The sequence below is a fragment of the Buteo buteo genome, chromosome 1 (genome assembly GCF_964188355.1).
Source record: "Buteo buteo chromosome 1, bButBut1.hap1.1, whole genome shotgun sequence".
NCBI classification, from domain to species: Eukaryota; Metazoa; Chordata; class Aves; order Accipitriformes; family Accipitridae; genus Buteo; species Buteo buteo.
This window is the reverse complement of record NC_134171.1, coordinates 10,638,501-10,654,194: the sequence shown is the minus strand read 5'-3', so window position 1 is coordinate 10,654,194 and position 15,694 is coordinate 10,638,501. Positions and strand designations below refer to the sequence as shown.

General features: G+C 39.2%; 1 protein-coding gene across 2 annotated transcripts in view; it reads right to left on the bottom strand.

The window, feature by feature from the left end:
- Nucleotides 1–884: 884 nt before the first annotated feature.
- Nucleotides 885–15,694, bottom strand: part of MSANTD1 (Myb/SANT DNA binding domain containing 1) — a 35,641-nt gene continuing 20,831 nt past the window's right edge. For both annotated transcript variants that reach the window (XM_075040687.1, XM_075040695.1), the window contains 2 exons: nt 11,015–11,299; nt 885–1,818 (listed from right to left, as the gene is read on the bottom strand). In XM_075040687.1, coding sequence (XP_074896788.1) covers nt 1,578–1,818; nt 11,015–11,299 — 526 coding nt within the window. In that variant the 3' untranslated portion in view covers nt 885–1,577. The remainder of the gene's footprint in view (nt 1,819–11,014; nt 11,300–15,694) is intronic.

The window sequence follows — 15,694 nt, the reverse complement described above, 5'->3', positions numbered from 1 at the left end:
TACTTAATCATTCTTAATCTTCATACCTGCAGGATCTTCAAAGAAACATTTCCATATATTATTACTTTGCTTGGTGAGTATAACCTTTATCCTGTTCACTGAACACAATTACAGATTAATTGGCTGGGTCTGGGTTTTAAAATAGTTTAGCTAACATTAGCTTAGGCAACAATATGTTAAAATATATAGGAAAATGCAAAATTTCAAAAGCAAAGTTTCAAGAGGGAGCATTATTTAATAGTGGGAATGGAAAATGGCCTGAGTTCCTAGTACTAACATTAATTCCATACTTCTATATCTGAATCTAACCTTCAGTCTTGCAAATAGAGTGAAAGCAGCAAAAATATGTTTTTCAAGGAGAATGCAAAAAGAAATGGTATATAGGAAATTCAGCCAATGAATACTTAAATTTATGTAAAAGGTTATTTCAATGTCATATTTCATTGAAGAATGAAACATTTGCTAGAACCTCATCTTAACGACTTAAATACAATCCTTTATGCCTCCGGCTCCCTCTTGTGGTTTATCAATGTTGATCTTCCTTACAGACCACACCTTAAAACCTCTAATTGCACACCGAAGCTGTGCCACCAGCAACTACTACTGTAGAGGTATTGAATGTTCTTCATGACTTCCATCTCTATATTTTGGGCATCAGTATAGATCTTTGCACTGCAATTAAGAATTTAAAAACTTTGACCGTGGTTATCTCTCCCAGTATTTTTCATTGTCCCAAAGCATACTATCTGCCCAGCAATAATAAATAAGTTTCTTCTTTTTCTTTATTTCATTTGATAGATTATATATATATATATGTATATACACACAATACAATATTTTTCTTTTGTGATAGAGAATAAATGAGAGTTTTCATTGCTGGTTGTTCATTAAGTCAACAGATTCCAGTTAATAATGAAAAAAATTAAACATTTAATATCAAAAGCAACTTCAAGTATCTTCTATACATTTTAGTATTCAGCATATAGTAAGGTGGGTTTGGGGGTTTCTCTTTATATCAAAAGTGTATTTGAATAGACTATTTTTACCCTAATACTTTAGAGTACTATTCATATCAGGCATGGAGTTTAAAATGATGTGTCTCATGGTCCCAACTAGCTCTTCACAAGAACCATAGTTCACTTGCACAATCACGGCATATGTTTCAAAACAGGGTTTAATCATCAGCAAAGTCAAGATGCAATTACCATGTTTAGAAATGCACTATTTCGTTCTCCTACAACAGGTCAAGCTACAGTCCTTGATGTGAAGCAATATACAACACCACTGTCTGTAAAACAATACCTGACCTAGGCATAAATAGTACTGAAGTTCCCAGAGCTATTCATCCCTTAACCTTTCCATATAAAAATAATTCAACTTTGGCATATATTGCACTAATTTTATCATACTGGATACCTCTCGCCCTGCATTATCTGTTCTCTTTGCTTAACTAAGATTACACTAGGGTTTTAATTTCCATGGAAAACCTGGGAATAGGGCAACAGACACACATATGGTGTGCAATAAAGGGATATCTATAATATCAATAGTAATCTCAGAGGCATTCACAAAGGAAACTACACATTAGATTTGGAGATCATTTTTTCCAGTAGATTCATCATTCTCTCTTGTAACTGTAAGCTTTGAACTTGAATGATGTTTTGCTGATCCAGAATCCTGCGTACTTCTCTACAGGTTTCTTCCATAGCTCTACTCAACTTCTTTTGTTCTTCCAACATGGCCTCCATTATTTTTAGCTTCTTCTTTTGGAAGCTGCAGCTTTGCATTTTTCTTTTCTTAACTGGTCTTTCTTCAGCTCTGAAATGTGAATACATGTTAACAATTAAACTTATATTTATTAAAAAAAAAAACTATGTTAGAACCTAAAATTCTATACTACATTCTTGGCCAAGCTACAACCTAGTCCTATTTTTAAACGCCTCTGTGTTCTCCAATAAATTCCCTCTCAAGTTCATGCCAAAACATAAGTATTTACTGTATTATTGCATAGTGTTACAGACAGTTTAAAAAAAAAAAAGTTTTTAAATCTCATTGTTTTTAATAAGATTTTTTCCCTGCACAATACCAGGCTTTTTTTTTTTTTTTTTTAAACTTGACATTTCTTACACACTGAAATTATAAACAGTATTTGGAGAGAGATTTTGTTCATCTGGCCATTAAAACTCCAATGTTAATGCTGCAATAACCATCCCATCCAGAGAAAGTGCTGCACTGTTATGTGTGGTGGTAAGTTACAGCTTGTTTCTTAAAGCATTGCATCAGTAAGGCTGGACCCACTACAGAATACTAGTCTCAGAATTTGCCCTTGCACTGAGAAACAATAGTTGCACTGACCACTCATTTATATATTCCATCACAAAACATTATGAACATAAAAGTTTAGGAGGATACAGCTTACAAGATTCCCTCTTTTCTTAGTGGATGAAGGGAAGGCTGTGGATGTCGTCTACATGGACTTTAGTAAAGCCTTTGACACCGTTTCCCACAGCATTCCCCTGGAGAAACTGGCTGCTCATGGCTTGGACAGGTGTACCGTTCGCTGGGTAAAAAACTGGCTGGATGGCTGGGCCCAAAGAGTTGTGGTGAATGGAGTTAAATCCAGTTGGCAGCCGGTCACAAGTGGTGTTCCCCAGGGCTCAGTTCTGGGGCCAGTTCTGTCTGGTATCTTTATCGATGATCTGGACGAGGGGATTGAGTGCACCCTCAGCAAGTTTGAGGATGACACCGAGTTGGAAGGGAGGGTTGCTCTGCTCGAGGGTAGGAAGGCTCTACAGAGGGATCCAGACAGGCTGGATTGATGGTCTGAGGCCAGCTGTATGAGGTTCAACAAGGCCAAGTGCCGGGTCCTGCACTTGGGTCACAACAACCCCACGCAGCGCTACAGGCGTGGGGAAGAGTGGCTGGAAAGCTGCCCAGCAGAAAAGGACCTGGGGGTGCTGGTCGGCAGCCAGCTGAGTACGAGCTGGCAAATGTGTAAGTGTGTGACACATCTTAAAAACCTCCAGTTACAGCTGGATCACTTCTTTTCTAACTTAAAGTGGTAGTCCACGTGTTTGTTCACACTTTTTGTAACTCCAGACTGGAGTCCCCAACATCAAAGTTTTCTGATGATGGGTCTTGAAGTCTCTTCACACAAACAGCAATCTCAGTCGTGTTCTGCCAAATGCAGTATCCTTTGTAGGTGAAATGTAATAATGAGATAGCACGGTTGTGAGTAGTATGCTATGTCAACATCTTGCAGATTTCAAGGCATCCTTGAATAAGGATAACTTGAACTCTTGAGGAATGTATTTTGATTAATGTGAAGAAGGGGAGTGGGGAGGGAGGTCACTCAGCTGTGGCAGATTTGTATCATAATTTCATTCATGTTCTTATCCTACTTGACAGGCTTTGTGCAACAGTGACTGTGACATTCAGATCTCTCAGCAAGAGAAATAAACAATCCTAAGCACCTGAAAGAATTAATGCAAATATAACAAAAAGATACAAGCCCCTTGACATTTAAGAATGCAATGACCGAAAAAGGGTGAGTTCTACAAAAAGAAACAAGTGGATTAAATTAAATGCTATTAAAATCTTAGAGAAAAAAATTTAGAATTGGTCATGAGGGAAACTGTTTGAGCACTGTTTAGTCATTTGAATGTGCTGTCTCCCTGTGCACAGGTAAGAAAGAACAACAATCTTCCTTTGCAGGTGGCACACTAACACAGTGAACAAGACCACTGGCTTTCAGATTATCCAAGAATTTAAACTTACTTGTACAATTCAAAGGGCTTTATCACTATTACACTACTACCATGATGCTAAGGGAAAGGAAAAGTCATCATCTTCATGCTAAACAAACCTTTGGAAGATATACAAAGTAAACTCACCTTTGCAGATCTGTATATCATATTTGACTTTGGGCATCAAATAAATGTGCGTAAAATAAATACATGCTGCTCTGCTCAAACTGTGGGTCAAGCTTGCAGCTGATTACTGAGATTATCACAGCCAGCCAATCCTGCAAGAATGGGTCTTGGCTGACAGCAAATTCTGTTTCTCCCCATTAACTCTAAGGGCCAGAATGATTTGAAATGTGGTTCTCAAAGAGGTCAAGCAAGTGGAAAAGGTCTGCAGCAGTCTAAGGAAAGCACTGGATCTGTTATTCCAAGGTTCCCATCGCTGCACTCACATTCACAAAGAATGCATGTTTTCTGGTAGGCAGAGCAAGAAACTTTCTGAAATTATGGTATTTTTTTAGCCAAAGTCACCTTTTGAATTTAAACTTGTCTTCACAAAGGATTTAAATATTGAAAACTTGATAGATCTCTATCCTCTTCCCTATACAGTACTAGAAAGTAGCTATCTGAAATAAGTAAGAACTGGCTCCTAGAGCCACAAGAGGGCTTGCATCTTGTCAAAGTAAGCTCTGGTGAGAATGGTCCTTCATAAGGAATGAGAGAGAAGATCTGAGGCATGTCAATGGTACTGAGCTGCACTGAGTATTGCGTGACCTTCTTGGCAATTGTGGCTGCCATGTGGTTTTTAATTTCAATTGAGACCAAAAAAAAACCATGAAAAAAGGACATAGAGTAATTTGGATTGAAAGACCTAAAATAAGCCTTATGTTTAAGAGAAGAAAAAAAATCTTTGAAGTGTTTTCCTAGAGTCTGTACAGGATTTTATCTGTTTTTCAGTTAAACAATTGTGATCCATCAAAAACCTGTAAGACATATAACCATATGCCCAAGACAATAACTGTCTTGCACAGCTTCAGAGAGGAAAGAGAAGCAAAATGTGTGGTGGTGATGGCAGCTACCCGGGGAACTGTATCAGCAGTACCTGCAGTCTGCTAATAACTGAGAAAGTACTCGCTGACAAGCGCTTGCTCAAAATCAGGTTTCAGCACAGAGAAGTCCCCCTGAAAGCCAGGGCACAAGGATTCTTCAAGGTCTCCTAAGTACCCTCTATGTTTGTTTACAATTAACAAACATGACTTGGTAATTAGACAGCCTTCATTGAAAAGAATTTCAGACACTCCTAGCTTTGGTGGTGTTCCCAATCTCCTTTTCTCTGCAGCCATAGTGACTATCAATGAGAGGGTTTTGTGATCACTCACAAGTCCATAGTAAGGACTTGGAATTTACAATCCTCTCTTCTTTCAGAATAGCTCTTGAAGGAGAGCTCTTGAGAAGAGGTCTACAAAAGAATGACCTAAAGAATCTGATTTACAAGTAAAGAACCCTCAGCAACATGAAACAACGTAAAATGTCCAGTGATGCCTGAAGGAGTTATATGAATACTGAAGCGTTTCCTCAGATATTTAGCCATCTTTCTTGAGAAGTTTTAGCTCTCCTAGGCAGCACACCAGAGAGACCTCTCCAGTGTCAGTAACTTTTTATAACAGGAAGTCGAGAGGGAAGCAGGGATAGGAATATGCATTCAGCACTGTGTAGCCCACCAGCTTCAGTATCCTCAAATAGTTTCAGCTAGGAGTATGTGTAGTTTGGCAATCTATAGGCATGAGCATAAGAAACGATCAACACCAGTCGGTTCTTGTTGCCGATTCTCCATGTTGCGTTCCTGTGCAGCCAACATGTCTGTGACAGTAGGGGCGCAACAGATCCTGACAGCATCCACAGCCTCTGCCAAAGAAGCATCTCCACTCTTTGCCAAGCCTAGTCTGCCTAGTCTCTGAAGGTAGATTTTGAGATCTGGAGGAAAGAGGGGTTTAGGAAATCCAGGACCTCAAATACAAAATCTGCTGATACTCTTGGGCCTTCGCAGTGTCTACGGCAGGGAGCCTCCAAAAGAATTGGCACTGGTATTCCCCCGACCGCACAAATGAAGTGTGGAGGAGCTCTGGCATTGGCACTGTGTTGCAAAGCTATTTCCACACTGTGCTCTAGAACAGACAGGCAGGGTTCAAAGGAAGCAAACCAAGCGAAAGAAAACGTTCCATCTCATCTAGGAGGCCGAGCAGAAATGACAGTGTTTACTGGGGACCAGGGTGAACAAAGCAAAACCTCCAGATATAATTAGGCAAGATATTAGGCAAGTCTCAAATGTATTTGCTGCCTACCTAAGATCGATTTAATTCACTGTTCAATTAGAAGCTCCTTGATTGATTGCCTGCACTCACCCAATAAGGCCCAATTTCAGGGATGTGTGTGAATAATAAATGAAGCAGGAGTTGAATACAAAGAGTTATCTGTCTACCAAAATGTTTTACCCCCACAAAACCACTAAAACAATTCTTCCTTTCTGACTACTCCATGGCAAATGGGTCTCCAGTACCATTGGTTTCTGGAATTTATGGCTTTCAACAGCTAAGGGCTATTTCTGGCTTGTTTGTGCTTTTTTAGCTAGGTACAAATCTGAGTGGACCTCCATAACCATATCTTTATGAAAAATAATTAACAATAATCTGGAAATAAGTCTCATTAATTTTAGAGATGGCACAAAGATCTTCAGAGTTTGAGGACTGAGGATAGAGCAACCTGGATCTCCTGGTAAACTTGGCTCATTCAAATACAGCCAGATGCATTCAGGAATTAATGAGGCTCATCCTTGAAGTCAAGTATAGAAAAGAACCACAAAAATGGCTTGGAGCCTGGGCAAAGCATCTTGCTATGATAACAAGTCTGCATAATGAGTTAAGATGCACTACATAATGCGCATAGCCTAAAGCTCAAACTTCTTTGTAGATGCTGCCCATTCAGATTTTAAATAGCCATGGCATAATTTTAGAAAGATTAAAGGCTTTGCCAAAACTGTTATTTCCTGAATTAGCAACCTCGCCAAGTTTTAATGCACTTCTATTAAACAGTTCATATCTTAGCTAATTCATGTTACCAATTCTTACTCTTTCTCCATATGTAAACCTTCTGTACCAAATTATTTAACCTACATTTAAAAATTAAAGAATACCAAAGATGGTATGATCATGGTACACAACTACCTTGAGGCAAAAAGTGAAAAATGCTGAAAGGGTCTCCTATATAGTGAAAAGAAAAATAAATAGAAATAATATCTGACATTTTAATCACTATATTCACATTAGAAACAAGACACTGGTTTAAGCAAAGGATTAATCACTAGAACAGAACCCCATAGGGATGACTGAATTCTCCATCTTCTGAATATATCAGATCTAGACTGAATATCTAGTAAAAATTTCCAAGAGTCAAATGAATCATGGAAGCAGAGAAGTGGAGGACAACAGAGACATGGGGCTCCTGAGTGCTGTAGTCCTCTGCTGAAAGGAAGCATGTCACAGAACCCCCTCCATAACATTTCTGGGCTCCACACCAAAATAACTGAATTCAAATACATGGATGGTATTTAACAAGAAGTCAGAGTAGATGACATGGTGGTTTTATTATGGTCTATTAATCTGTGAAAGTAACTCTTTGACCCCCATTTTCAGTACAATAGAAATGGCAGAACAGATGAAGTCTGAATCACATTCGCAGTCTGTATAATTATGTTCTGTCATTACTTTAACAATGAAAATAAAGACTATAAATTAGTCCACAGGGTGAAAAAACACTGTTTTCAGTTAGATAAAAAGTCATTTATAGTGGTGTCAGGAATTTTGATTCTAAAAGTTTAAGCTGCAGTACAAGACTCTGCCACATTGCATTATATTATCTGACCATAATAGAATAATTCTCTTATTGTCAGATGTTTTATGGACATTGCAGTAAAATACAAGCTTTGTTGAAGCCCAAGAACAGTGTTAGAACAATACTAAACAAATAGCAGGAACCCCACTAAAGGGAAATAGGGATTCCAAATGTTTTCCTCATCTGGAAATTGCAACAAAAATAAAAATTAATTTTATCCCACATGAATTGTATTATCACTACCTAGCAAAATTTGTTTTTTGTAAGAAGGTCCCAAACACAAAGAATTTCAAATAAAATGCAAAGAAACCCAGTTTCAGCTATTTTTAACTTGAGACTATGTATGTATTGATTGAAGTATAAATCTTGGCATCTTTCTCTATCATGAAAGCTAAACATTAAAATCAATACATTTTTTTGAATTGTAATTCATATAGCCAAGTATCCTCCTGCTATGTTCAAGGATACTGTGGAAAATACAAAGCTGACACTCAAAAGCTGTGTTTGAGAGTTTAAGGGAATAACACTGAAGTTTTCAGGAGTTTAAAAATTTACTTTATAAAAGTACTGCTTGAGGTTTTTTCCACTATCTATTGTTGCTGTAACATTATGATTTTTACTACTGAAGAAAAAAATCCCATAGCGTAAGCTTACTTTGCATACTTGACTGATGTGTGTATAGTCTGCTTCAGAGGAAAAAAAGGAATATACAGTTGTAAAATATACAGCTGTAAAATGCATCTATATTTTACATATAGATATGTGCATATACTTTTCAAAATGTTTCAAAATAATTGTTTCGTGTAGCCATAAAGTACAAAAATCAAGACAGAAATTGAGGACCTGAAATGTTCTTTTAATTTCGAATCCCAGTATTGCCTTTAGCTCCTTTTCTGAGTCTGTTAGATCAACTGTGTACTGTTTAGAGGCAAGGGCGTTTACAAGAAAGCCAAGATGGACCCAAATTTTGTATGCTAATTCTTTTCTCTCTTGTTGGCTATTTTAAAGTGTTTTTCAAATACAGGATGACACACTAATTGCTTACACTGAAAATCGCCTTTCAGTTCCTAATTTTCCATTAGTAACTCTAAAAGAATTATCTTCCTTGTCTTACCACGGCAGCTGTAAGTGATTTTAACCCATCTGATATCATTAGCAAGCACTGTATTTCCTTCTGGCCAAGAAAGGGTTCCCTACCCTTCTCTCATTCATCGGGCTAAACTAAACAGGTCAAAGCTCTACAAGCTTTTCAAAACCTCCTATGACTATTGGAATTCCACTTTTCCTCCTCCCAGATATGTGCCCCATTAATATCACAAGTGCCTTCTAATTTTTAATCCGATCACAATGGTCACCTGAAATGTTATACTAACCTCTCAAGTGGTATCTACTGCTCATCTTTTTCTTTTTTAAAACACAGCAGAACTGTATTTTAGCTTGTGAATATGTACGTATCTTGCTGTTAAATGATAAGCACAATATTATATTGCACAAAATTTGTTTGTAGTAGAGGCTGTGAAAGCATGGCTGCATTTGTAAATTAGAGAGCAATGTGTTATGGAGGTCCTACCACACTGATACCTGACTTACCCTTTCCTCCAGCTCCCAAACCCTGTTGCACAGCCATCCTTAGCAGGCAACAGCAGCACTGCAGCCTGACCTACTGCAAGGACAAAGCATCATTACCTGCCATACAGCCTTGCAGCCAGTTGAAAGCCAGCCTGTGCCGTTAAAGGCCAGAGTTAAATGACCTGCAGTTTCTACATTGGCCAAGTAAAGTTAAAATATTTTTTACTGAAACGGCTTTGGTAATTACCTTGGACAAAGTAAAAAACCCCACTGACCCTGAAGCTGGCTAAAATGCATTATAGCCTAAATTTTCCAGATCTTAACACTATGGAAATAATTCAGTTAGAATGGCTTAAGTCCACTTTAGCTGTGAATGAAAGCATCTACATGAGAGTGGGAGTCCACGTGCAAACTGGAAGCACAACAGATAGATACACATTTGTGGTCGATTAACTTGACTTCTGTGATGGCTTGTCTACACTCTGTAATGAAACCTGGTGTGGTGACCTCTGTCATCCCCTACCAGTCACCTATGGTACAAAACTGTATTGTCCTGGAGTTGTCCCTAAGCTGAAGAAACTTAACATCTGGCATTTTGAAAAAGTCTGATGTTATTAAATAGCCTAGTGAACAAACTATAGTTCATATTTGTGGAAAAGTGACCTTCTAATTAAATATTAAATAATATTATTGGAAATCAAATTGTGAATTAGAAAAAAAAAAAGTTATTGGTTCAGAAAAGTGATCTTGGACTTTGCAAATCCTAAAATCAAGAGAGATTGTGTATCAGGGATACCTACTTACAATGAACTAGGATGAAAAAAATTGTTGCTTACAGTTCAAGAATTACACACCCTAATATGTATTCAGTTGCCAAGAAAAAGTTTTAAAAAATAATCAGCTGTTCAAGGGGTATTTGCTTGAATGATAGAATGAATTTACCCTAGTTTTATTCATCCAAGAGTAAGCCTGGAAACAATAATCCAAACTTGTTAGGTTGGTTCTGCTTCCAGCTCAACACCTTCTCAGTTGCATGACTGACAGATAATTTTACTGTCATAGTTAAAGCCTCACAGACTTATGATAAGGATCTCTAGGATCAACTTTTTTTCCTGCCAGAAAACTGTAGTCAACTCTTATTTCACACCATTCTGGACAAAAAATGAGACCAGTAAAGTCTAACATTTGTATCAAATACACAACCCTGCCTTTTGTTAAAACATTGCCTTCCAGAGAACTCCGAACTTATGGAAAAAGGAAACATGTTTGCATTCTCAAACTAGCATTTACTTTGAAAAAGTGACATTCTCAATTGTATTTAAAATGTTACAATGTACTTCAAAACTACATGAGCAGCATTTCAGTGTCCACTGAAATATTTAGTTTGCATCTTTTCACCATTTTAATAATAGCTGAAACCAGAGAAATTTCATACTCATACCAAAAGCAAAACTGGAGCAAGCCAAAAATCATCTAAGCAGTATGTTGTATCTCTGATTGCACTGCAGGACTCTCTTGAACATGCCTATGCTCCTATTATAAACACTCTACCTCATGTGAGCAGTGACATGCATGCTGAGTTTTGGCAATATTATACAACTTTTTGCCCAGTCCTCCTACTCCCCTCCAGTATCTCATAAAGGAATAAAGAAAATGCCCTTATTCAGCAAAGTGGCTGAGACTGGGGAACAGATCTCATTTGTGATTTACAAAAAAGATACAAAAGCTGCTGGAGAAAAATGTTCTAGGATGTCCCCTTTACATAGCAGATCCAGTTCATTCTGTGAAATACAAGAGGGGAAAATAGATGCTACCTCAGCTTGTAAGAAAGTAAGCTTGACGAGCTCTCCGAATGTTCATCTTCAAAGCACTCTTCCCTTCCTTCATATGTAAACTGGTTATATGGCAAATACAGAGGTGTAGACTTAGCTGATGGAGACTGCGAGGCCTCCGTCTGTGATGTAGAAGGACCTGGTTGCTGATTTTCATGCATTTTCACATCACTGTGGTCTGTCACTTTGGATAAGATCCTATCAATGGTTTTGTAGTAAGGCCAGTCAGGTGCAACGGTTTCACTGTCAGTCATGCATTTTAATTTCCTGTAAGAAAAGGCATACAACATTAAATCTTGTTTTCCTACAAAAGTACTTTTCATACAGATCTTCTATGTCAAAACATTTGTTCTGGTCACATTTAGGAGTCAAACTGAATGCTTTAATGGAATAAAATTAAACACTTTTTTATTTTAATCTCCAATGAAGCCTTTTAGTTTCTTTTCCTAGTTTTGACCTGTGATTAAAAGTTGCATGTAAACCCCAAATGAAATTCAATACAAATAAAGAACATTACAACTTCTAATGGAAACAGAACTATATTGGTTGTAGAATAGTTTTTCTTCCCCTTACAGAGTGCCAGACTAACCAGTCTCACAGCAGTCCCTGACAACTGGAGTATGCAACACACCACAGCCTTTACCAAACTATGGGCATCCCTGTCCTTCCATGCTTTTAAAAATGAGTATTTATTTTCCATGATAAATACAAGTGGCTATAAATATAATTTATATCCTTTTCCTAATATAGCCTAAAAGCTCTGAATTGCCTAGGTAAACATCCTAGTAATAACCATGAGATGTAGATGTCCGTTACAGAATAAAGATCAGCATAGGAAGAAGTATAGAATTTCATTAATTTACAAAAAAAACCAACAAAAACAGTTAATAATGCACTATAAACAGCATGCACAAAAACATTATAGTGAGAGGACTACCAACCATGACCTTGTCTTTCACATGCATCTTATTATGAGACCTATTATTCAGTCCTAACACAAAGTTCACTGCTATCCCACTTGGTACCCATTGTTATTTTATTTACTTTTACTGAGAAATATAAAACTGAGGTGTATAGATGAATTATACATCTCAAAGAAACTCCAGTGTCCAGCTAGAGTCCCAAACTTCCTTTTCATTTGCCTTTCCCAGCTGGGATCTTGTTACTCTAAATCAAAATGCAGCAAGGGAACACAACAGGAAAGACAAGACCAATGACAAATGCTCCACTTTCATAAAGTAAATTTCATTCAAATTAACAAAAAGCTGAACCAAATCTGATTCTCACAGCTAGCAAGAGGTTTCCATTTGCAGAAAAAAGGATAAAAACTCTTCCTGGACACCTGTCATTCTGCCCCCCCCCCCCCCCCCCTTTTCTTGAAGCCTTTCAGGTTTTTCCTCCTCAGAATCCATCCTGCCCACACCGGTCCTGCAAAGGATAGAATTAAATAACATGTAAACATGACAAAAATGGTGCCAAACTTAAAAGCAAGAACTTGAAGTTCTTCCTTTTAAACAGCTCTCAGCCTAGGGTAAGAGGAAATCCACCAGTGAGCAAAGAAGGCAGAAAGATTTGCTTAAATTTTAAAGCCATTTAAGGATTCTTTTTTTTTTTTTCCTCATCCTTGCAAGGTCTGATGAGCTTTTCCAGCTATTTAGAAATGCACATGATAGTCTTGCATAGCAAAGCCTCTACAGCCATCCATATTTTTATGCCCTCTATGCATTCAAAATTTTAATTTCATACATGTTTCACAACCTACTGCTGCAATTTCATCGTCAGAGAGTATCTAGCACAACCTACAAATACATGTATATCCGTCCAGCACAGATACAAAATAGCTAAATACAGGGCTGACAGCAACCATCACTTGATATTGATTATTTTTAGTTCAATTATTTAGGCTATTTGCATGAAAAACATATCAATTAAACCACTATAAGCTACTAGCCAAGTCTACATTCCACATTTGTTTGCCCATATTGAAACCCCCAATATATTCAAGCAATGGGGTTTTAAAACATTACCATCCTCAGCAGCTCATTGCAACGCATTTGCCATGGTCAGTCATCGCCACGGGTGAGATGGCAAAAAGCCATGAGTGAGCACATCTCAGCCATGCCAGTGCAAAATCCAGCAGCTGCATTAAAACTTCACAGGACATGGCTTGAGCCTTGAGGACTGCAAAACATTGTGCCAAAAAGGACGGGGAAAGCTCAGAGCTGGTATTCTGCCAACTCTGCTCTGGGGCCAGACTTGTGTTTAGCCTCACATTAGCCAGGACCCTCAAGTCCTCATCAGCAGAGCTGCTGCCCAGCCAGTCCATGCCCAATCTGTATCAGTGCAGGGGATTCAATCATCCCAGGGGTAGGACTTCGCATTCTCCCTTGTTGAATTTCATGAGTTCCCTGTCAGCCCATTCCTCAAGCATGTCTAGTTCCCTCTGAATGGTAGCCCTGCCCTTGCATGTGCAGACCCCCAAGTTTGGCATCGTCTGCAAAATTGTAAGCATGCACTCCACCACCTCCTTCAGGCTGTTGATGTTAAACAGGGCATGTCCCAGTATAAATCCCTACAGTCCTCTGCTTGGAATGAGTCTCTAGGTGGAGTACAAGCCACTAACCACAACACTTTGAGCCCAGAGATCCAGCCAGTTTTTCACCCAGCTGGTAGTATCTCGGAGTATAACATCCCAACTTGGATACAAGGACGTTATCAGAGACCGTGTCAAAAGGGTTTCTACTGTCAAGCTAGACAATATACGTTGCTCTACCCTCATCCACAGATCTAGCCATTTAATCACAGAAAGCAAGCAGGTCAGTTAAATATGAGTCACTCTTAGTATATCCATTCTGGCTATTTCCAGTCACCACCACCTTCTTTATGTGACTGGAAATTGCTTCCAAGATGGCTTGCTCTGTGACCTTCCCAGGAGTTGAAGGGAAGCTGATCAACTTTTAATTCCTGTTCTTGCCTTTTCTGAAGGTGGGTTCAACAGTGGCCTTCAGTCCCCAGGGACCTCCCTCAATCTTCACAAACTTTCACAGGTGATTCCTGACTCAATCCTTTTCTACCACTGGTATTTCTTCTAATCCTGCTCCCGGCGCACCACACTGAGACACCTGGGCAGTGAAGACTGAAATAGAGAAGGAACTGTGTATCTTCAGCCTTATTACTTGCATCTGCTTTCACTAAATCACCCACCCTTGGTGGTGATTTTCAGGGCAACCCCCAGCATCAATACAGGTTGGGGGATGAAGGGATTGAGAGCAGCCCTGCGGAGAAGGACTTCAGGGTACTGGTGGATGAAAACCTGGACATGACCCAGCAATGTGCGCTCGCAGCCCATGAAGCCAACCGTATCCTGGGCTGCATCAAAAGCAGCGTGGCCAACAGGTCGAGGGAGGTGATTCTGCCCCCCTACTCCACTCTGGTGAGACCCCACCTGGAGTACTGCATTCAGCTCTGGGGTCCTCAGCACAGGAGAGACATGGACCTGTTGGACCGGGTCCAGAGGAGGGTCACAAAAATGGTCAGAGGGATGGAACACCTCTCCTGTGAGGAAAGGCTGAGAGAGTTGGGGTTGTTCCGCCTGGAGAAGAGAAGGCTCTGGGCAGACCTTATTGTGGCCTTTCAATATATAAAGGGGGGTCATAAGAAAGACAGAGAGAGACTTCTTACCAGGCCTGTAGTGACAGGACAAGGGGCAATGGTTTTAAACTAAAAGAGGGTAGATTCAGAGTAGGTATTAGGAAGACTTTTTTTACAATGAGGGTGGTGAAACACTGGAACAAGGTTGCCCAGAGAGGTGGTAGATGCCCCATCCCTGGAAACATTCAAGGTCAGGTTGGACGGGGCTCTGAGCAACCTGATCTAGTGGAAGATGTCCCTGTCCATGGCGGGGGGGTTGGAACTAGATGATCTTTAAGGTCCCTTCCAACCCAAACCATCCTGTGATTCTATGAAAAGTTTTCAGGAGCAGGTGTTTCGCCCAAGTAGGTCAGTACCCTGGGTTTTATGCCTGAGCTCAGCTGTGTACCCAGACCACGGGGTTTTTTTTACAAAACTATCATGATTTTGAAGGAAAAGCTGTTGTTTATTATCCACCCACACAGCTGTAGCAGCTATATAAAACAAGGTATTTCTCTGGCTCTGAATGCATTGAATGGATACTAATTCTTTCACTTCTGACTGCATACCATAGCTCTGGGCTAAAAAAAAAGGGATCACTACCAGAAGGTGGGCAAGAGAACTTTGTTAGCTTAAAAGCAGCACCAGCAGCAACCATCTACCTGTACGGAGTCTGGCTCATACATAAAGAAAAAAAGGATGAAATAGATGGAGAGATGAGAAGATAAGGGGGAAGGGAGTGTCAGTCCTCTGGAAAAGAAGTAGGAACGCGGCAGGTGGAGGTTAACAGGGAGAACATTCACTGGAATAGTGGTGATGGTTTAGCTTTCTGGTAAAAACAAACCAAACTTAGCAATATTAATATCAAGTTTCAGAATTCACTGATTTTTAAATAATTTTTTCCACAACTGCCAGAAGTCCAGAAAACCTAGTGAGACAGCTGAGAGTTTTTGCCTGTATCAAGGAAAGCATAACCCTGGCAGAATTGAAGTCTAAAGCAAAGATGAATTTACTGCTGTCAGTCAGTCATTG